Source organism: Sciurus vulgaris (genome assembly GCF_902686455.1).
Source record: "Sciurus vulgaris genome assembly, chromosome: 17".
In the NCBI taxonomy this organism is placed as follows: Eukaryota; Metazoa; Chordata; class Mammalia; order Rodentia; family Sciuridae; genus Sciurus; species Sciurus vulgaris.
The window spans coordinates 3,327,991-3,350,827 of record NC_136478.1 but is presented as its reverse complement, the minus strand read 5'-3'; the positions used below and the strand labels follow the sequence as shown (position 1 = coordinate 3,350,827).

At 65.2% G+C, this 22,837-nt stretch overlaps 1 protein-coding gene across 5 annotated transcripts in view; it reads left to right on the top strand.

Moving 5' to 3' along the window:
* Positions 1 to 22,837, top strand: part of GSE1 (Gse1 coiled-coil protein) — a 310,866-nt gene that overhangs the window by 81,578 nt on the left and 206,451 nt on the right. For all 5 annotated transcript variants that reach the window (XR_013760548.1, XM_079119584.1, XM_079119583.1 and 2 more), the window contains exon 2: positions 19,654 to 19,834. Coding sequence is in view for 4 of the 5 variants with exons in the window: in XM_079119584.1 (XP_078975710.1) it covers positions 19,654 to 19,834 (181 nt within the window). In the remaining variant the exon portion in view is untranslated. The remainder of the gene's footprint in view (positions 1 to 19,653; positions 19,835 to 22,837) is intronic.

Genomic DNA, 22,837 nt, shown 5'->3' with positions numbered 1-22,837 from the left:
CAAATCGAGCTGGACGCATCCCAGGAGGGGCACTCTGGGAGGGACGGGGGCAGCCTGGGGAAGCGGTGGCAGAGGGTGTTGGGGTCTGCGGGCTGGGAGAGGCGCCAGTGGCCTGGGGTCCCGGCCCAAGGCCTCTGCAGTGGCACCATGACACCCTGGCGTGTGCACCCACCCACCCAGAGCAGGCGAGTCCAGGGCAAGGCCGCGTGGGGTCCGGGCGTGGTGGTCTCTGCTGGGGATGGGACTGCGTGCGGGGCTGTGGGAACTCGGCTGTGCGGGAGCCCCCGCCACTGAGGCTGGGCCAGGCGCCTTCCCCTGACTGCCGTCTGGCACCAGAGGACCTGCTGTGGGCCTGGACTGCGCCTGCTGCTTCCCAGGCCCCCTGTGACCCTGGGGCTCTTCACTGTCCTTCCAGGCCCTCGTGGTGCCAAGATCGTGGTTTTCAGACCAAAGGTCAAGTCCTGTGATCCCAGAGAGGACACCGGAAGTCCATTTTGAAAGCACGCGGGTAGAAGCATGGCGGGCAGCTTGTCCTTGGCCTCCTGTGTTAGAGATCACGGTGCCTTGGAATAGGGCTCTGCTGGCTGTTCGTCACACCACAAGGGTCGGGGGACAGGACAGAGAGGCCTGAGACTGGAGTGGCCACCTTGGTGTGAATCCCAGTTTCGCCACTTCCTGGCTGTGTGACCTCTTGTGCTACTTGACACCTCTGTTCCTCGCTGCCTGGCTGTCCCGTGGGATGGTGCCTGTTGGGACTGAGTGAGCGCCGTGCCCGGAGCGGTGCTGGCACTCAGAACGACCTCGCTTCCAGAGCTGTGGGTCCCCATCAGCTGAGGACTCGTCACTTGGGACTGGGACAAGCCACCCAGGCACAGCAGCATGCAACGGCCGGGGCTCTGGCTCACACGCCACGGGGGTGCCCGCTGGGCAGCTGGCCAGGCTGCAGGAACCCTGCCCGGATGGCCTGTTCACCTGCTGGCCCTGGGCCCTGCTTCCCGACAGCGGCACAGCCGGGACCAGGACTGACGGAGGCATCGCTGTCCTCAGCCCGGCCTCCGAGCCACCCAGCACGCACCACCGCGGCCCAGGGCCAGCCCGGGAGGCACAGCGCCCTCCTCCCGCCCAGGTTCAAGGCAAAGGACCCAAACCGGAAGTTCTGGGAGAGCGTGTGGTGGCCGCTGTTGGACAGCATAGGCTGGCACGCGTGGCTTGTGTTCTCTGGTGTCAGAGGGTCACTCATCCCTGCCACAAGCCTGTGCTGGGGGGACAGGCCCGAGAGGAAACCTGCAGGCCACAGGACCTTGTCTCTCCTGCGAGCGATCACACCCCTGCCCCACGGTTGCCTGGCCCAGCCCCCCAGACTCCTGAGTCCAGCGGACAATCACTGGGCTGACCTCCCAGAAGGCCACTCAGACCTTCAGCCTCCTCTTCAAGTGGTGACTCACAGCACTGTGTGCTCACGCCTGCTTGACCCGGGCCTGACCAGTGTCCTGCGAGAGTAGGGTGGTGGTGGGACAGCAGCGTCCTGGGATGGCAAGGGCCTGGGACTGCGGGGCCTGGGGGCGTCGCTGGGGCCGTGAGCTGGGGGACTGGGGGCCGCCTCCGAGCCACCTCCCAAGGTGCCTGGCTGCAGGAAGAGCCAGCTGAGCCAGATAAAGGCCCAGCGGGGGCCGGCGGGAGGCCGCTTCCGGACAAAGGAAGCTGGGAGGCCCTCTCCCTCCGCCCAAGCACTCCAGCGCCTTTCAAGCTCAGCCGCGGCTGTTCCGCAGCTTCCAAGTGGGTGGGAGGGGCCTCTGCTTCCCAAGCAGCCCGAGGCAGCTCCATTTATTTAAAAGGGAAAAAAACCCAGAAACCTGTTCTGGAATATTCCTGTCACAGTGCAGGTCCCTTCCTGGGTCTTGTGCACCAGGGAAGGGAGCTAGGGAGGGGCGTGGGCCCCGCCAGGCTGCACATGGGGACAGCTCCATTCCATCCCAGCCTCCTGCTGCAGGCTGGATGGAGGGGGCCTGGGGAGACCACCCAGACCTCCCAGCTGCCCAGCCAGCCTGTCCCCTGGCTGAGCAGGCGGCACCGTGCCTGAGGCTGCAGGCTGACCCTCCACAGGGCAGGGTCAGGGCCTTGGGGGTGGGCTGGCAGCAGCCACTTGACCCATCCCTAGTGGCCCGGAGCATGGCCAGCTCAAGCGGTCTAACATTTGAACTCTGCCCCACCCTCCCCAGCGGCCTGGGCACGAGGTCAGGGCCGGTTGGAGTGCCTGGGGCTCCCTGCGGGAGCCAGGAGCCCAGGGCTGGTGCACCTGGGTGTCCTCTGCTGTGCCGCGGGGCCGCCCCACCTGCCTGAGGCTGCTGCGTGGAGTTCACGGCCCGCGGCCTACGGGGCACTGGTCCCCGTGGGGGCCACCTGAGGGCCAGCCACTTAGGCAAAGCCTGGCGCAGCCCCTGAGCCCTGCCGCCATGGGGACCTGCAGGGGCCACGCCCCCACGCCCACGCCCCAGGCCTCTCCCTGGAGGGCGAGGCAGCTCCTAAGGAGCCCCGAGCCCGGGGCGCCTGGAGAGGCCAGGAGAGGTTCCGTGCGAGGCTCATTAAACGCTGCGTTCAGAAGGGATTAGGCAGGAGCCGGCGCTGCCCTGCTGGTTATTAAGGGCTCTGCGCAAGGTAAACACCAGCGCTTCCTTTCAAAGCCGCACCTGCTAATTAGAGGCCAGGAACTCATTAAAACCGTCACTCCGGGTGCTGCGGGCGAGGAAGGCCAGGCGGGGAGGTGGGGCGCGGGGGGCGCAGAGGGACCTGGCGGGCGGCCTGAGTCCCCTCCATCCCTGCAGCCCTGGCAAGGGCCCACCTGCCAGGTGTGGTGCAGCCTCCCAGGTGGGGCCACCTGCTGGTGGCAGCCTGGACGCAGGAGGCCACGTGGAGGATGAGACTCCCTGCGCTGCAGGCGGGGTGGTGGCGAGTCCATGTCCTGACCCCAGAGCCGGCGACTGTCCCTTCCAGGGAAAGGGGCTTTGTGGGCCTCTGGAGCCCTGGGTCCTGAGACGGGGAGGGCAGCAGGTTGTCCTATGATTGCACAGGACCTGTGGGGCTCTCCCCAGAGGGAGGACCCCAGCCCCAGAGCTGGCCCAGCATGAGGGAGGGGCTGCAGGCACCTCAGCCGCTGGGAAGTGGGGACAGGTTTGTCCAGAGCGTTTCCCGGGTAAGTGTTCCAAGGACAGCTGCCTGGATCCCAGGTCCTGCTCCTTCGCCGGGCGCGTGCGCCCTCTCTGGCCAGCCAGAAGAGAGGCCAGGGCCAGATCTCCCACGCTTCATACGGGTGCAGGAGCAGTCTGAGCCGTTCCTGGGTCTTGGGGAGGGTGATCATTCTAGTCTGACTGCAGAACCCCAGGCGCGTTGAACTGTTGATGGCTCACGCCTCAGGGCCCAGCCTTGGGGCAAGATTTAATCCAATGCCACCCAGTTGGGGAGTTAGACCAAGTGCGAACACTGCTGTGTGACCTTAGGCAAGACTACTAACTTCTCTGAGTTCAGGAACTTAATCAGAAAATGGAGAAATTCTTCCCATCTTTCTTGTGCCAGTGAGGATTCTTAGCAGCAGTCACAAAAAAACATGAGGTGCCGGGCCCCAGATACTTAAAGAGTATTCAGGCCAGTGCGCTGGCACATGCCTGTAATCCCAGTGACTCAGAAGGCCAAGGCAAGAGGACTGTAAGTTTGAGGCCTGCCTGGGCCACTTGATGAGACCCTGTCTCAAAATAAAAAGAGTGGAGGGTGTGTCTCGGGATTGAAGAACCCCGTTCAATCCGCAGTACTGAGAGGAGGAAGGCAGGAAGGCGCATGGGCCCTGGGACCTGAGGACGGGGTCCCGCCTCTCACAGCCTCTGTGCCTTGGGCTTCTGCCTGGAGTGCACACCAGTCTCCCTGCCTCCGTTGCTCCACTGGACTCTAGGGGTCCCCCAGGACCTGTGTGCACCTGTCTGGACTGGCAGCCCCAGGGTGGGACTCGGGAGGGGCCCATACTCTCAGTCACCTCCTGCCAGCCGGGGCCAGCGCCCAGCCGGACTCACACCTAGAGGTGGACAGGAGGCTGGAGATGGGCTGCTCCCACCCACACCCTTGATATCAGGTCCACAGATTCCTCCCTCCCCTTGCTCCGGGCACTGAAGGAACCCCAGGGGCCTCCTGCTGAGCGCCCTCCCGGAGCCACCTCACCCACCTTTTTAAACCTCCTTATGTTTTGGTTTGAGACTTGGTCTCACTAAGTGGCTTAGGGCCTTGCTAAATTGCTGAGACTGGCCTCGAACTTGCCATCCTCCTGCCTCAGCCTCCTGAGCCACTGGGACGACAGGCATGCGCCTCTCACCTGGCTCCATTCTGTATTTCTGAGGCCGCTCGGTCCTGATACCCTACAAACCTTAGCTGGAGACGTCTGGTGGAGCACAGAGGCTCAGAGGAGGCGAGTGGCTTGTCAGGGTCACACAGCAGGACCCGGGCCAGCTGTCGGGCTGGAAGCTGCAGCTCCTGACTAATGGGATTTATGGAGGCCGCAGCCGCCTCCCGCCTCCCTCCCAGCCCAGCAGGCGCGGCAGAGAAGCTGGGCCTGCGGTCTTGCTCTGACTGTTGAGCACATTTCCTTCTCCCCAGGCTTCGCAGGGGAAGGGATGGCGCCCTTGGGCTCCTCTCTCCCCGAGGTTCACCAGGGGTCTCTCTGCTGCGCTCAGCGGCCCTGGGAGCCCTGTCGCCTCCCTGCACCCCCTGCTCCTTCTCTTCCCAGCAGGGCCACTGTGCCCGGCCTACACTGGCCGTTCTGGTGCCCGGGCCTGGGGCTTTCTAGCAGGCTCCGCCCCTCCTCAGCTCTGGGTCAGGGTGGCCGCTAGACAGGCCCTGCCCTGACCAAGTCCTGGTCCACTTTCCTCTTCCCCTCCCACAGGCTACCCTCCCCTCTGGAAGCCCTGTGTGGGGCAGGTCCAGCAGTTGGGTGAGACCGAGGTCACTGCTGGGACCAGCTCATACCTGGGTGCTGGCCAGGCAAGTCCAGATGCCAGTGCAGGGGGCGCCTGGTGGAGTCTTGTCCCTGGGGTGTTTCTTCTGCCGCAGGGAAGCCTCAGCCCTGCTCCAAGGCCCCCACCGGATTAAGCCAGGCCCACTGGGGTGGTCTCGAACAGTCTCCCTCACTGAAATCCAGAGACCATGGGCTGTAATGGCAAAATCTCGTCCTCCGTCACTCAGATGGGTGACTGGGCAGCTGGCCTCTTGCCAGCCATGACCGAGGCTTCCCGTCCGGCCTTCCCTCCCTCCCTCTCTCCAGGCCCCCTGCGGGGTGGCGTCTCCCCCGCTCTGCACTCCTCACTACCTTAGAGGGGCTTCTGGTGCCTAGAGCAAGTGAAGCCAGCCCGCACCAGAGGCTGGCCTGCCACTTACCCGCGGCGAGGCCCGGGCCTCAGTGTCTCCCTGTCCAGAGGGGACCATGAGATGCCAACCTCCTGCTGGCTCGCCAGGTCCGGCATTCTGCTGGCCGGCCCTTGGAGTGCGGGGTCTCGGCGGACCTCGCCCCCTGGGGACCTCACCGTCACGCTTCCCCCCGTGGCCCCTGGGCTAGTGCAGAGCTCCCAGCCCATGGGCTCCGGCTGCCACGCACCCGCTGCCTGCGGCTCCTCAGCCCCTGCACTGTGGGCACTGGGGTCAGGCGGTGCCCCAGGAACCTGCCCTGCACCGTGGGCGGTCAGCACCCAGGGATGATGACCCTGGTCCCCCACCGCCCGAGGTCAGTGGGCCTGGTTCTGTACCTTCTCCCCTCCAGAGCAGACCCAGCCCTACATGCCCAAGCCCTGGCTCCTCTGTGCCACCCCTACCTGGGCTGATGTCACTTCAGAGGCCAAGCTGTTCCCTGAGTCCCCAGGGCCCCCAACCACGCCCTCTATGTTCCCTGAGCCTCCTCCTCCTGACTTTACTGGTCTCTGTGCAGCCCGGGGCACCTGCGGCGGGTCCAGCTTAGGTCCTGCATCGCCACCTGGGTGACCCTGGAAAGTGTGGGTCTCCCTGACCCACATCTCACGGTGCTGGAGGGCTGCGTGGGGGGCTGGCGTAGCCCCGGGCGAGAGCTGCCTGGGGGTTGCGTCCGTCACTGCCTGTCACCCAGGGGCCTTGGGAAGCGTCTCCTGCTCTTATCCATCCTTGCTGTCCTTTCTGGGCCTGGGCTGGAGGCTCCCTCGGTGACAGTCCCCAGGGGGACGGTTCTCCCATCCCCACCGCTCAGAATCCCGCTCATCCTCCAAGGCTGAGTTCCCACCGCACCCACTTGGCGCCGCAACACAAGGGTGGACCCTGAGGTGAGGGGCAACCGTGGTCTCCCCAGCCTGCACGGGCCAAGCCAGCCCCCACTCCAGCCCAGGGCAGGTGCGGGCGGCCCCGGCAGACTGGCCCTTGCCAGCTCACTGACCCAGCCTCTGCAGCTCCCGCCTGGTGACACTGGGGAGGCCCCAGCTGCTGGAGGCAGAGGGCCCGGCCTCTTAGCAAGGAGCAAAGTTCAATCCGCTTTGAATCAAGAGGGCCTCTGATCCAGTAAGAACGAGTAATCAGCAAGGAACCACCAAGCTGGCACCTGGCAGCGCTGCCTGGCGGAGCATGCGCCTGCCGCTCCGGGTGGGGAGGTGGGGAGGTGGGGGGCTCCCCGCGGGGCTGGGGCCTCGGGGGCGGAGCCACAGCCTGCGTGGCATGCGCTCTTCTCCTGGCCCCCCGGGCCGCCTGGCGCTCCATCACTGCTGGGAGGCCGTGCCCCACACCAGTGAGGGCCGCAGTGGGCTGATAGGGGTAGTGCACAGCTGAGGCAGGGTGAGAGGGAGCCGGCACCAAAGAAGCAGGTGCCTTGTCTGAGGCCTCCCAGCAGCTGGGCCACATGGGGCCCAGAGGCCACCAAGCAACCAGGCACCCTGGGGACAGCCTGTACACCCCCGAGACCTCATGTCCAGCGGACATTTCCGTGGGGTGCCCTGTGTCCCCTGGTGTCCCAGGAGGAGCCCAGCATGCTGGCTGGCCAGCTTGGGGACCGACTCTCACCCTCCCGGGACTGGACATGGAGGACAGCCAGGTGGGAGCGTGCGCTGGGCCAGGCAGGCCCAGCCTCTGCTCTGACAGCACAGGTCCGGCCGAGCCACCCCTGGGGGAGACCTGCTGCCCATCCTCCACAGGGTCCAAGGCCCCAGAGTCCCGGGGCCCACCTGGCAGCGCTGAGCCCGTGGCCCTCGCCAGCCTCCACCTGCCCATCAGGGGTCAGCATTCGGGTCGACCACGGGGTGGGCGCCTTTGCCTGTCCCTGGCGAAGGTCCACTGGAGCAGCAGTGTGTGGCAGCGAGCTTGAAGGGTTTCGGGGATGCCCCCGGGAGTCCAGCATGGGCAGGGTGGCCACAGCCCACAGACTTGACCCCCGCAGCCCCTGGACCTTCCCGTGCCTGTGGCCTGAGGCCCAGGACCACGCGGTCACGTGTGCACAGGGTGAGCTCCGTGGGCATACCTGGGTGCGTGCATGTGCATACGCGTGTCCATGTGCACAGACGTGCACAAGTGTGTCAGCCATGTGCATTCGGGTCCACGTGCTCACACCCAGGCACACCCTTCTGGGCACACCCAGATCTGCCCCTGGCATGGGAGGCATTTGGGCAGCCAGTCCCTTCTCTTCTCACCGTCACCACCGTGGAGCACGTAAGGACGAGCTCCTATGGGCAGCTGCCTGGCGGCCGCAGCTCATCACCAAAAGCCCTGGGCCTGCAGCTCCCCATCAGGAGAGCAGCTGGAGCCGCACAGGCCTGGCACCAAGCAGGAAGAGGGTCCAGACGCAGGGCCGCTCCCCCAGCGCCTCTCCTCGCGCCGAGGGCCTGGGTGGGGACCCGCTGGTCAGCTCCAAGGCAGGGCTGGTGGCGCCTAATGCCTGGACTCGGTTTCTCCAGCATGTTTATCACGTGTGCTGCTGGCCATGGTCTCTTCTGCTTGCTCTGAGAAAAGGCAGGAGATCTCAGGCCGGGAGTGCAGCGTGGGGCAGAGCGCTTGCCCCGCGCACCCTTGTTCCCTCCTGGCTCTGAGGAGTGCGCCTTTCAGCTCCTCCCTGCCCAGAGGCTTGGGCCGCAGGGGACCTGCCCAGGCTTTCTGCCGTCCCACCGAGAGATGGGTAGCTGGCAACCTCTCCTGCCTGCCCAGCGCCTGGCCCCCCCACCCCCGCAACCTCTGCCCGCTCGGCCTCCTGTGAGGGCTGGTGATGGGACCAAACCAGGCTAAAGCTCTGGAGCATGGCCCCTCGGCTTCCTGCGCCTGGCCTCTCCTGACCCGTGAGGCTTCTCTCCTGCCCACACCACATCTTGCTTCTCCCTACTGCCCTGTGGGCATTCCCCTTCACCCACCGTGAGGGGCTTCAGCACCCGAGGACCGCGGGTCCGGGTGTCCCCAGCTTTCTGGGCTGCCCTGAGGGGCGGTTCTGCCTGGAGGGTGCCGGGTGAACTGAGGACAGTGTCCAGGTGCAGCGGGTTCTGGGGTGGGCGGCTCTCTGCCTGGTCTCCACATGTGGCTGCACCCTAGAACCTGCAGGCAGACAGGGTGTGGGAAGAGCTCCACCAGGCAGCGGCTGAACGACATAAGTGACATTAAGTGGCCACCTTCAGGGCTTGCCAGCTCCCTGGAGACCGTCTCAAGACCCTCAAGACCGTCTTTCCCCTGTGAGGTAGGCACTGTCGCTGTGGCCATTTTACAGGTGAGAAGCTGCAATCCAGAGAGGTTCGGTAACCTGCCCGTGGCCACACAGCCCTGTAGTGATGGTGGGTACTTGAAGACCAGCTTCAGCACATGGAGCTGCTTCACCGTGTGGCACTCACGGGCACAGAGCCCCGCGGTTAGGCCCATGCTCCACACAGCATCTGGGGTTTTGGCACTGGTGGCTGCTCAGTGGACAGCACTGGGCCTCTGCCTGGTGGCCTCCATGGGCAGTCAGTACCATGTGCCACCCGCGGGCCCTGCGAGCCCTTCTTTCCTGGCAGGGGCGCGGCTGGGCAGGTGCCCTGAGGCAGCCTCTGTGCCGGTTGCAACGGGCTCCAGAGTCTCAAATCCACCCAGACACACTCCGCTGGCCGCTCTGTCCCCAGTGAGGATGCTGCTTCTCTCGGGCAAGTCTGTGCTGTCCTTTGCCTGGCCCGGGGCCTGCTTGCTGCTCCTGGGATTTCTCGGAACTGCCAGCCGCAGTGCTGACCAGGCCTGCCAGGACCTGGCTGCCCTCCATGCCCTTCCACAGCTTCCGCCTTTTATGTCCTGCTTCTCTTTTTCCCCTTTCCACCCTCCCAGGACTCACTCCCCCTGGGGTTGGTCTTCCACTGCTGGACCTCCTTCTCCCGGAGGGCGGGCAGCAGGAGGTGGCCCTCGGGCGCGCCTCTTTGCATTTCTAAGACCTTAGTCTTGGCGAGGATGTGGCTCAGTGGTGGAGCCTGCGTGCCTGAGACCTGGTTCCGTCCACAGCACCGTGCGCATGGCCGTCAGACAGGGTGGTCACCGTGTGCATGGCCGTCAGACAGGGTGGTGACACTGCAGCTGCCCTGGAGGCTGAGGCGGGAGGCTCACATGAGCCTACGAGTTCCAGGCCAGTGGGGCAACATAATGAGTTCCTGCTCTTAAAAATGTAGATTGGTGGAACTTCTGCTGGTCGGGGCTGGGTGTAGCTCAGTGGCAGGGTGCTTACCTAGCACGCGAGTCCCTGGGGCCATCCCAGCACCGCAGAAAAACCACCTTAGCTGATCAGACGTGTACGGGCTCCGTTCGGAGGCGCTCTGCCTGTGGACCCGGGAGCCCTAATCTGTCTTCCTCTGTCCTGCAGTGCCAGCCCCTGGCAGAAACTGCCCAGGGCAGGGCCCAGTGGACACTGGAAATTAATTAGCAGTCCTGCCTGTGCCCCTCGAGGCCCCAGCACTGTCCAGAGCTGACCAGGCGAGCCTCCGGGGCAGAGAAGGAAAAGCCTGCGCGAGTCCTTCTAGAGGCCAGCGAGCATCAGACCTGGGCCCCTGGCTCGGATTCGGGCCAGGAAGGAGGGAGGAGTTCCTGGCGGAAGCGCCAGGCACCTGTGGGGCAGGGAGGTGAGGGCCAGGGCGGGGCTGCAGGCCCACCATCCCCACACCAAGACGCAGCCTCTCCAGGCCCCCGAGGCTCCTTGTCTGGAAAGTGCCCCGTGGTGGCCAGAGCCTCTCGTCACGCTGCTGTGCAGGGAGGTGAAGTAAGACGAGTGGAAAGTGCCCGGGACGGGCAGAGCACAGGACGGGCAGAGCACAGGACGGGCAGAGCACCAGGATGGGCAGAGCACCCAGGACGGGCAGAGCACCCAGCACGGCAGAGCACCCAGCACGGGGCAGAGCACCCAGCACGGGCAGAGCACCCAGCACGGGGCAGAGCACCCAGGACAGGCAGAGCACCCAGCACGGGCAGAGCACCCAGGACGGGCAGAGCACCCAGCACGGGCAGCGCACCCAGCACGGGCAGCGCACCCAGCACGAGCAGCGCACCCAGGACGGGCAGAGCACCCAGCACGGGGCAGAGCACCCAGGACGGGCAGAGCACCCAGCACGGGGCAGAGCACCCAGGACGGGCAGCGCACCCAGCACGGGCAGCGCACCCAGGACGGGCAGAGCACCCAGGAAGGGCAGAGCACCCAGCATGGGGCAGAGCACCCAGGACGGGCAGCGCACCCAGCACGGGCAGCGCACCCAGGACGGGCAGAGCACCCAGGACGGGCAGCGCACCCAGCACGGGCAGCGCACCCAGGACGGGGCAGAGCACCCAGGACGGGCAGAGCACCAGGACGGGCAGAGCACCCAGGAAGGGCAGAGCACCCAGCATGGGGCAGAGCACCCAGGACGGGCAGAGCACCCAGCATGGGCAGAGCATCCAGCACGGGGCAGAGCACCCGGCACGGGGCAGAGCACCCGGGACGGGGCAGAGCACCCGGGACGGGGCAGAGCACCCAGGACGAGAAGAGCACCCAGCACGGGCAGCGCACCCAGCACGGGCAGCGCACCCAGGACGGGCAGAGCACCCAGGACGGGGCAGAGCACCCAGGACGGGCAGAGCACCAGGACGGGCAGAGCACCCAGGACGGGCAGAGCACCAGGACGGGCAGAGCACCCAGCATGGGGCAGAGCACCCAGGAAGGGCAGAGCACCCAGCATGGGGCAGAGCACCCAGGACAGGCAGGGCACCCAGGATGGGCAGAGCACCCAGAGCTATGCCCCTGGCAATGACTTCATCACCTCTCTGTGCCTGGCACCGACTCCTGCTGCCAAAGACAAGGACAGGAGAGGGCCAGGCTCTGTGGCCTCCTTCTGCTCCACCTCCTGACCTGTGAACCTCACACGGCCTGGAGGCTGCAGCTGGGCCCCCACCTGCCTGTGGACGCTTCCTGTGCGCTGGTGGCCAAGCCCTGGCCCCGAAGGTGCCCAGGACACACCTCCACCCTGGGTACTGGAACCCAGAGGGCTGGCCGTGTGTCCTGCCTGCCACAGCCTGAGGGGCAGCGTGGTGGTGCCTGCAGGGCCCAGGGCCCAGCTTGGGCCCTGAGGCCCACGGGCAGCCCGGAGCCTGCCGTCCCTGACTGCCTGCGGCGAGCCCACCCGTGTTACTTCAGTCAGAGCCTGCGCATCCGACGCGTGCTTTTAAAGGGTATAATTTCTATCAACTTCAATTAGAGCTATTTTTATTTTTGTCACCCTGAAGACTTTCCCTGCGGTTAAGCTGCCATTTTTCACTGTGATACTCGGCGAGGGCTGGGAGGAAAATTAATAGTCTGGTGATCACTCAGCCCATGACTGTCAGAGCTCCATCAGCCTCTGCCCAGGGCGAGGTGCCCGGCCAACCACTGCAGTGTCGTCCCAGCCACCTGCGGCCCGCAGGGCCTGGGCACTCAGACTGTCCCCCATCTGCACACCGCTTGGCTGGTTTTGCACACGGGACCTTCCCCTGGACCAGGGTGTTTGGCACTAGGTGTGGTACACCCACTGGGCACGCTCAGCCCCCAGGCCTCCCGGCTGCTCCTGGGATGGGGACCGGCCTGCTGTGGCCTGCCGGCCAGGACCACCTGGTTTTGTATAGCCCGTGAGATAAGAATGGTTTTTACATTTTTAAATGGTTGAAAAAAAAGGAAGAACCCTACCTTGCCACATGTGAAACTGGTATGAAACTCAGAGTTCAGTGTCCATAACTAGAGTGTTGTCGGAACAGCCACAGCCACAGCTGTCCACTCCCGTGTGGGCCGAGGCTGTTTTGGTGGCACAGTGGAGGAGGTGATCAGAGACGGCGTGGGCAGTGGGGCTGGGCGCCTCCACTCAGCCAGTGAGGAGAAGCACGCAGACGTGCCGCCCGGCCTGAGCTTGTATCCTTCCGGTGGCCGTGGCCACGGCCCTGCCTTCCTCTGTCTTGGCAGAGGCCTCTTCTCGGTGCAGCCTGCTGTGGGGACCCTCTGCACTCACGCCCCTGCTCCTGAGCACAGCGCACTCACGGAAATGGCGCGACGCCGCCCCCAACAGCCGGCTCATCCTTAGGTGGGCGCTCACGGTGTTATCTGCCTGTGTCCCAGGCAAAGGGTCTGGCTGTAGTACGTGTCCAGTAAACTTTCTCTGGATGGGCAGATGAGCGAAGGCGGACAGATGGGTGGATGGAGAGGAGGGACAGGTGGGTAGAGGGATGGAGGGACAGGTGGGTGGAGGGATGGATGGACAGGTGGGTGGATGGAGAGGAGGGACAGGTGGGTGAGTTTGTAGATGCGTGAGTGGGTGGGTGGATAGACGAGTGGATGGACAGACTGCCGGGTGGGTGGGTGGTCGTCTGGTGGGAGGGTGGATGGACAGGGGCCTTTCAGGTGTGGATGGAAATCTAGGCTGGGCAAAGTCGCGTGGCCCTTGGTGTCATGTGCAGGGCCGGAACTGGTCAGGACTTTGGCAGGTTGAGTGTGGTGCTCCAGAAAGCACCCTGGGCAGGCTTGTGGGGCGGTGTTAGTCGGCAGGGCTCTGTGCCAAGACCAGCAAGAGGCCCCTTCCCATCCAGGCAGGAGGCCGGGAGTGGTGGGTACCCAGGGGTGGACGAGGAGGCCTGGGAGTCGGGCAGTGATCCCCACCGGGGCCGGCTTGGCCCCTCTTCGTCCACTTGGCTGTGGCCGCTGCCTGCTGAACTATACTGGCGTCCTCCCTCCTGAATACCCAGTGGAGCTCTGTGCCTGCTGGAGGCCAGGCGGCTCTGCCTGTTTTCTGCTTCTGTTCCAGTTTCCCAGCCGTGCATGGGTCTGTGGAAGCTCCTACTTGACCTGCCTGGCAGGCCTTGTGGGGCTCCCAGACGTGGCTCTGCGCCCCAGAGGCCCTCCTCGTTGGGCCACCACCCAGTGGCTTGGACAGCACCAGACCCGAGGCTAGATAAAAGACCACCTCCTTTTCCCGTTTCCTTTTTAGCTGGGGGTTGACCTGGGCATGCACCACTGAGCCTTGTCCCCTGCCCCTTCATTTTTATTTTGACACGGGTCTCTTCAGTTGCCCAGGCTGGCCTTGAACTTGGCATGCTCACGCCCAGGGGTCCCGCGTCCTGGGACGACAGGTGGGCATCCCTGAGCCAGCTGACAGACTGCCGTCCTGTCCAAGTGCTGGCCCCTCTGCTGTCCGGGTCTCCATGGCCCTGGGGCTGCTCGGTCCCGGGGTCTCCTCCCTCCAGCCGCTGGCGGTGGGGGAGGCCCCAGCTGCAGCTCTGCGCCCAGACGGCGCCCTGGCCGAGTGCGCAGCCGGAGCGCCCTAATTGCTGCTGCAGATGTGGCAGCGCAGCCTCCCGCGGCCGCCTGTGTGCCGTGTGCGTAATTAGCCCTGATGACTCATTTGCTGGGCGCCGTGTCTATCCCGCAGCTAATAACTTTCCAATTACTCCCGCGCTGCTGCACATGCGTGAACCCCTAGTTGACTGCTTCCCGGGGACTCTGCGTGGGCAGCTCCGTTCTCCTGGCCGGCCTTCCCGCTCCCTCTCCTGCCCCGTTGGGTCCTCTGCTGCGGTGGAGCCATTGTGGGGAATAAGGGGCTTGTTCTTGGCCTCTGAGCCCACCCACAGATGCCGCTTGAGTGCTGTCTCCGTAGCTGGGCTACAGGCTGCAGCTGGCTGTGATGGGGAGCTGGGCAACAGCAGGGCTGGCCGGGCACGTCTCCTCTCCTTCATGGCAGCTGGCACCGTCCTGTGACCTGCATGTTGCCACAGGGCCCTGGCAGTCCTGGAGTTGCTCCTCGCTGGGCCACCATGCTGCTGGCCAGCAGCCGGGGAGGGAGGCCGCTCCCCCTCTGCCCTTGGCATCTTTTCTGTGTCTGTCTTGTCCTGGGGGCAGAGAGAAGGCTCTGCTGTGTCCCTGTGGGCATGGGTGCCAGGCCTGTCCCGGATCCCTCTGGAGGGCAACCAACCCCAGCCCATCAGCAGACCTGCCTGCTGCTGTCCACCAGCAGCCCAAATGCCTGAGCCTGGTAAGGTGGCAGGTGTTGCCACACCAACGTGGGCGTGGGACGTGGGCTTGCTGGTATTTAGTGAGCACCTACCGTGTGCTGGGCACTGTTCAAGGACCAGGTACCTGACAGAGGACTCACTCTGGCTCTGACTTCGACCACTGAGTGACCATGGGCAGCTCACTTGGCTTCTCTGCAAGGGGGAGTTAAGGAAGGGTTGTTGGGGTGATTGTATGAGGCAGAGGGTCCGAGTGGCCACACTTGCCTAGTCACTCCGTCACATCCACAGGTGAGCAGGGCTCAGACTTGCAGCCCCAGGCCGGCTTCCTGGAGTCCATCTGGAGCTGCCTCAGAAGGCGGGAGGGGTAGGGAAGGACAGCCCTGTGGCTTTGGGCCACCTGGATTGACTCAGGGACCCTGGACTGTCATGGATCTTCAGGGCAGCAGTGGGCAGCGGGCCTAGGAAAGGACCTTGACGGCTGGAGATGAAACTGCCCAGGTGTGCGAGGCACTCCGGGCCCCACGTGGCCGAGCCTGCAGAGCCTCCCCAGGTGGCCCTCAGCTTTACTGCTGCCACCTGACCCTTCCTGAGCGCTTGCCATGCGCTCCAGTGGACAGACCCCCTCGGTTTCCTCCACCCTCCCTCCTGAGGTGGCACCGTGTGGTCACTCCAGGCTGCAGAGGGCAGCTGCGGTCTGGGGGTCTGAGAGCTGCCCCTGGGGACAGTGGCCAGGACCCAGCGCAAGGGGGCGGGAGAGGGAGCAGCAGAGCCCTGCAGGCTCCTGGGCAAGCGGCCTGCGCGTCTGCCCCTGCCTGCGGCTGCTCAGGCCCTCCACAGGCCCGTTCCTGAAGTCCAAGGTCTGTCCTTGCGGCACGGATGGGCCTGGACAAACAGTGCTGACCAAAACGCCACATGTGTGCGAGTCCTAGCCACACTCCCCCCAGGCAGCACGCAGGACAGACGGGCGGTGGCTGCTGGGGCGGGGAGCGGAGACGGGCGGCTCAGGGGGATGGTCCTGCCTGTGGGGTGGAGGAGACGTGCGAGCGGACCGTGGTGGCCGCGACTGTGTGCAGGCTGTTGAGTCGCACGACGTAAGTGGATGACTTGGCCCTGGTTGGACCCCCAGCCCTGCAAAGGAGAGAACTGGGTGAATCAGCAGCACAAGAAAGATCTCAGTGAAACTCAAAAAACACAGGCAGGCGGTCTGAGGCCTGGGGAGCCCATGGCGACCAAATCGGCAAGGGCCCCGGAAGATAGGCACACCTGTGAGGTGGGAGCCGGGCTTGGCACCCGCAGCCTCTGCCCTGCCTTCCCAGCGACCCTGGAGTCCGGCAGGAAGGCTGAGAACACAGGGCCTGGCAGGCAGCAGTGGGGCCGGAGTCCCTGCATCCAGAGGAGCCGGCCGGCCCGCCCGCACACTGTCAGGTGGAGCAGCCTGGTGGCGTGTGCAGCCCACACGCTCAAAGCCGGGCCTGCGTGGCCACTTAGTGCCTCGAAAGCATCTGTGTCCAGGCTCCCTGGGAGGGGGACAAGGACAGTCGGCCCGGCATCACAGCCCTGGCCCGGCTCTGGTGTGGCAGGCAGCAGGCCCACGTGGCTGTGCTCAGAGCCTGCTTCCTGTTAGTCAGGGGTTGTGAGCTCGGCTACCAAAGGCCAGCAGGGCTCTGGGCCACTGTCTGTGTCTCTGACTGAGGACCTTTGTGTCCACCCTCCTGGTGCGTATCCACGACCCCGGTGCCCGGTGGCCATGCCTGTGTATTAATACTGACCCGAGTTCCCCAGAGTCCTGGGTGGAGCTGGCCCCACAAAGGGGCTGGCGCCTGGTCCTGTATCAGCCACCCGGGGCTGGACAGGAAGCGGTCCCGGGACCTGCAGGCCTGGTGCTGTCGGAGCCTGTGGGTTGGGTCAGTCACAAGCCGGTGTCTTAGGCCGAGCCCCACTGGCAGCCACGCCGCTCTGCAGGGCTTCTGCCCAGGGTCTCACCAGGCCGCAGACCAAGGCGCCAGCTGGCTGCAGCCTCAATGGAGGCGCCACTGGAAAGAACCAGCTGTCCTCACTCGGGCCTCAGGACTCCCTGTCTCTGGGTCTGGGACTGTGGGCCCCTGGAAGGTTCTCGTTCAAGCTTTTGGGTGGACACAGGCTTCCGATCTGTGGACTCTCTCCCCAGGAGGGACGTGCTGGGGCAGAGGTGGCCCTGTTCATGCTGCGCAGGGCGGCTGGCTACACGGTGCGCACGCCACGTCCCCATCAGCAGTTGCTGGCCTGCCCCAGCGTTGGTGCGGTCAGCTGAGAGAGTCCCTCGCGCTCCCGAGTCCAGAGAGCGCAGCTTTCCAAAGCGGTGCCCAGCTGCTCCCTGGAGAAGCAGATCTGGCGGGACAGGGCTCAGGGCCCTTGGCACCCAGCCTGCCCCCCAAGGGGAGCGCTGCCCCAGCCACGGCCGCCCTGTGGCCTGCCAGGCTGGGCCAGCCTCGCACTGGTCTGAGCAGGCAGCCCGCCCCAGCCTGCCCCGCCCGGGCAGCACACGGCAGGAGACCATGGCACACCAGGGCTCCTCGTGGGGAAGGACGTCCCGTGGCGTCTCGTGCAGGCCTGCTGCCCCTCCCGGCTCTCCCCGCTTCCGAGCCCGCTTCCCCTGAAGGCCTGGTTCAAACCCGCCTCTCCAGGAAGCCCGCCTGGACGTCTGCCCTGTGGGGAGCTCGCAGCCCAGGCTCCGGGGCTCCTCCGCCATCGGCTGCTCTCTGCATGAAGCCCGCCCCTCCCTGCTCCAGACTGACCAGTCTCACCACCTGGTCAGGTCCAGCACCATGGGCTCCCGGGTCACTGTGGCCCCGTTGCGAGCGGTCGGGAGGGTTGGCAGGATCTGCCCGGCACGTGGGTGTGCAGCGGAGGGGCTCTTCTCCTGATGGGCAGCTGGCCTCGAGCTGAGCTGGGCCCCACAGGTCCTGGCCACAGACATGCTAGCCCACTCCTGTCCTCACGGGAAGTCCTCACGGGACTGCTCCAGGAGCCACCCCCACCCGCAAGGTCCCTCCACAGCCTGCTCCCAGCAGGACCTGACCCCTCGGCTCAGGAGGGAGGCAAGGCAGGCGGGGTCGAGGCCGGGCTGATGCGGCCTCCTCTGGGTCCCTGCAGCCTCCAGGGCTGGCATGATGATGCTTGGACTGACCCCAAACCCTGGCCACAGGAGCCCCCCTGGCCGATTCAGCTCTCCTGTGACGCATCACGGACACGGCACCCTGTGCCTGGTTTTCTTTAGCGCCAGCCTGGCAGGAGTTCCCAAGGTGACCCGGGGCAAGGTCAGAAGGAGGGGCACCTCTGCGGGGGCTCGGGCCCCCGCTGGCCAGCGAGGGAGCGAGCAAGCGTGCTGGCCAGGGAGCCCCAGGCCGGGGGGATTTGCGGGGCTGTAGTCTGGGCCGTGTCACCATATGGATCCCATAACGAAAGCGTTCCAGGAAACGAGCGGTGGATTTATAGTCTCGCCGTGGGGCCGGAGGGGCCGCGGGCCGAGGAGTCCGCCCAGCAGGCCGCTCAGGCACTCGGGTTTTGTGGCACTAATCCCCGAAACCACTTGGAATCGGCGTCAAGCTGCTCTCTGCAGCCACACCGTCTCCGCGGCTTGTCACCAGGAGCAGGGGTCGCTGGCCACGGCCCAGCAGGGGTGCGCCGCCCGCCAGACTGAAGCTCCTCGACCCCGCCGCCCTGACGGGGTGTGACCCCAGGCTCCTGTGCCCAGGCCCTGTCCCCCCAGCTGTGAAGGGTGTGGGAAGAGAGGAGGTGCAGACAGCCACACCACAGGAGCGTGATAACCAGGGGTTGGGAGGGGTGGGGTCCTTTAAGGGGCAGAGGTTCCCTCTGGGATCAGGAGGAAGTTCTGGAGATGGACGGGGGATGGCACAACACTGGGCGCTGCCTGGCCAGGCACAGTGTCCATGCCTGTGATCCCAGTGACTGGGGAGGCTGAGGCAGGAGGATCACAAGCTTGAGGCCAGCCTCAGCTACTTAGCAGAACCCTGTCTCAAAAAGGGCTGAGGTGTGGCCCAGAAGGGGAGCACGTGCCCAGCCTGCGTGAGGCCCTGGGTTTAACCCCAAACTGCAAAAAAAGAGGTCAACCTGGTCAATTTTGTGCTGGGTGCACCTCAGCAAAGTTTTTTAAGTACCAAACAGTGGGGAGGAGGCTGAGGAGCCAGGCTGCCTCTGGGCTGGGTGAGGACGGCCGTCGGTCCCCTGGCCTGCCTCTCTAGTGGGCTGATGTTGCCGAGGTTCACACAGAGCCGCCCGCAGGAGGCTCTGGCAGCTGGCAGTCTTTTGCACCAGTGTCTCCTCAAGGACACGGATCCCATGGCCCAGCTGGGTGCCCCGAGATGGCCTGGGGGTACCCCTGGGCTGTAGCTGGCACAGTATGGAGCTGTTCTTTGCAGTCCTAGAGGTCCCAAGGTGCAGGCTGCCTGGTCCCTCGGGGGCCCCAGGCCTTACGCTCCCCTGTCTCCTTGACACAGGAACCTAGGAACACCGAGCACCTCTGGGCTAAAGGTGGGGCCGGGAGCTATGGCCGGTCACCACCAGGAGGGGGCACAGGCCTGCGGCTGCCTCCCATTCCCCCGGAAGAACCTCACAGACCCAGGGTCTGTTGTGTCCCCTTGTCACCACAGGCTCCATGTGCTCAGTGAGGTAGGGATGCACCCAGCCTCCCAGCTGAGCCCCAACAGACCTGGAGGTTTGGAGGAGCCCGTTCCCAGGGTACCTGGAGAAGGGACACCCCCAGATTCTTGGGGTGCAGCTGAGGTGGCACTGGAGGAGTTATCCTGAGCCCAGCAGCTCACTGGGCAAAGCATACAAAGCACCATCCCCGCCGCCCTGGGGGCAGGCTGAGTGAGGCCAGCCCAGGGCCTATCCTCTAGCTCCGGCTAAGCCCTCTCTGGGGCCGGCTGACGCTGCAGACTCAGGGCCTCCGGTGTCAGGCTGGTAGTGACGTTTCCCCAGGTGGTCCAGCGTATAGCCTGGTGTCCCCGGGGTGAAGCTTGCAAGGCAAAGAAGGCACTCGTGCTGGCTGCCCTGAGCAAGTCGAGCCACCTAGCCTCAAAGGCCAGGTGACAGTGGGGGGGGTGCCCACAGCCAGAGAGTCCCTTTCTTTTACCTCCAGGTGGACATGACCAGCACTTACCATGTCTACCTTTTTCCTTGCAGGTCACCTCTGCATCTCTGGAGGCATCTGCAGCTGTCCACCCTCCTGCCTGTGAGCCGGAGTCACGGCCAGGCCCCCGCCAGGAGAGCCTGCCCCCCGGCCCCAGGACCACCCAGGAGCTGAGGCCACCACAGTGCCAGCAGAGTGGCCGGGACGGGGACAGACCAGACCTTGTGGGCACAGGTAGGTGCCGGTTTGTTTCCTACCTCTGGGTTCCGGATCAGGGCAGAGCTGCCTGCAGGCTGGGGCCCAAGTCGGGTTCCCACACAGCAGCTCAGTTCCATGTCACATCCTGTGTCCCTGGAGACGGGGTCCCCCCATGTGGACTGAATTCTCATTTTCATGCTCTTTGGAGTCCCAAATTGCAATTTAGTCAAAATCCCTGGTTCTTGTGCCCTCACCTCCTTGTTTGGAGCTGGGCCTTGGTCTCCGCGTCTGCCGCCCTGTGCCTCCTGGGTTGGTGCTGGGCCTGGGTCTCTGCGTCTGCTGCCCTGTGCCTTCTGGGTTGGAGCTGGGCCTCGGTCTCCGCGTCTGCCGCCCTGTGACTCCTGGGTTGGTGCTGGGCCTGGGTCTGCTGCGTCTGCCGCCCTGTGCCTCCTGGGTTGGAGCTGGGCCTTGGTCTCCGCGTCTGCCGCCCTGTGCCTCCTGGGTTGGTGCTGGGCCTGGGTCTGCTGCGTCTGCCGCCCTGTGCCTCCTGGGTTGGAGCTGGGCCTTGGTCTCCGCGTCTGCCGCCCTGTGCCTCCTGGGTTGGTGCTGGGCCTTGGTCTCCGCGTCTGCCGCCCTGTGCCTCCTGGGTTGGTGCTGGGCCTGGGTCTCTGCGTCTGCTGACCTGAACCTCTTGCCGTTTGCATTTGTAAATGCCGTCTCACTGTCCCTGAGCCTTTGGGCTCCCTTCGGGTTTGCAGTGTGGGGTTCGTGTGGCCGGGCCAGCAGGACGGACCTTGTACTGGGTTGCCATGTCCTGCATAGCTGCGCTTCCCTGAGGACCCGCGGTGGTTCCACCCGCCTTCCCTGTGGCCCTAGTGCGGGGGTGGCAGTGGGCTGGGCAGTGGGGCTTCAGCTTGCAGTGGACGCTGTGTTCTCCCAGCCACCCCTAAGGCCCCCGAGGCCATGTCTGTCAGTGAGCCCCCAGAGGGGCTTGCTAGAGCGGCTACAGGGGCCTTGGTATGTTCTGGCCCCGGCACTCCCCAGGAGGACTGGAGGCTAGAGACCCCAGCGCAGTGCCCTGTGCCAGCCACTGAGAGGGCAGCGGCCTGAAGCACAGCTGGCCTAGGAGCTGGGACCCCAGGAGCCCGGGAGGTGACCCTCAGGCAGGCGGGGGAGTGGCCGATGGGCTGGGGATGCAGCTCATCCCTCTCAGCCCCTGGCTTTGATCGGGGTCCTTCTCAGGACAACCCCGATGCCAGCCTCTTCTCTGTGAGATGGTGCTGGTGAGGGAAGGGCCTGGGCCTGGGGCCAGGGTCAGACCTGACTGGCCAGGGGCTCTGGACTTGGAGCTCCTGAGGGCGGTGGGGACAGGGTAGTCAGGCAGCTAGGTGACATGTGGTGGCGGTTTCCACCAGGGAGCCAGGACTCCCACTTGCACTCAATGCCCTGGGACAGTGAGCGATTCCCTGCTCCAAGACTCGGTGTCCACACCCGAGAAGTGGACGAGAGTGAGGGAGTCCCCACTTCCAGAGCAGGGGGTCAGGTGTGGGGATGCTCGGCGAGGGCAGAACAGTGCTCGGCACAGCTGTAGCCCATGTCGGGCTGTTGGTGTTGCCCTGTGACTGCTGCTCACCCAGGCCCGTGCCCAGTGCCAGGTCTCAGGGCCTGGTGAGTTCACGCCCACCTTTACTCGGGAGGACGGTGGGCAGAGGTGCTATGTGGGGCAGCCACCCACCTTGAGCTGTCTGCAGGCCCATCTCACGGCAGGCCAGGGTCCACTGGCACAGTGACCTCCACCCAGGGGGCCCGTGGACGACAAGGAGGATACACACCCACCAGGCCCACCATTGTCCCTCTTGCCCCCGGGCAGAGCCTGGCTGGAGACCAGCTGCCCCAGGAGAGGTCCTGGCGAGTCCTGGCTCCAGGGGAATCCCAAGCGGGCCCCAGAAGGGGCTCCCACCTGCTGCCTGGCTGAGGGCCTGGGCTGTGGCCAGTCTCTGAACCTCCGTCTCCCTCTGCGAGGTGCTGGCCATGGCCCGCGTGCTCCCTGGAGCTCTGTGGCCAGCTGTAGCTTGGCACAGCAGCTGAGCCCTCCGTGCTGGCCCAGCCTCAGGGTCGGCCTTGCTGGAGGACCTTCCGGGGCTCCTCTGAGCTTGCGGGCTGCCAGGTCGGAACTCTGGGGAGACAGTTCCATTTCCAGGAAGGAGCCCTGCTGCCAGACCTCTGGGCCACGGCCACTAGGTGGCCATGGGGCGAGGACCCATCTCACCCTGGGTTCAGGCGCAACCTGCCTCCTTCTAGAGGCTGTGGCAGGGTGTCCTGGGAGTCGGGGGTGCCAGAGGGCACAGAGGTTGTGTGCGCAGGCTTGCACATCCCTTCAGGAAGTCACCTGGGAGGCCGGGCCAGCCAGGGAACAGCTGGCCAGGAGCCCCCTGCCCTGTGGCGTGTGGGGGCTGGCCGGGTGGCCAGGGGCACTCGTCCACGTCTGCCAGCTGCTCCTCATCAGGCTGCGCCCAGCCTGGGGGCAGCTTCCCAGCCGGAGAGCCGCCAAGAACGTCCCGCAGTCAGGCCCTGGCAGCAGCCGCGGCTGCTCGAAACGTGACAGTGACTAATGGCTTATTACACACCTGCCACCTCTCATCCGCAGGCGGGCGGGCAGCCTCCAGGGCCAGCTGTGCGTGGCCTCCTGGGCGGGGTGGGCACGAGGACAAGCAGGTCCAGACACAGGAGGTGGACACTGACACGGTGCAAACATGCACACACACACGCACAAATGTCCACACACACACACACACACACACTGGCACAAACGTGCACACGCAAATGCACACACACGCAAACTCACCAAGCACACACGTCCATGTGAATATGAAAACAGACATGTGCTTCATACCATAGACACAGGCACACACGGGTACGTGCACAGAGGTCAGCCACATGCAGACACACACATCGACCCCTACGTGCACATACCTGTGTGAGTACACACTAGCTCGGTGTGCAGGACAAGTCTCAGGCACAGCGTGCACGTGGACACAG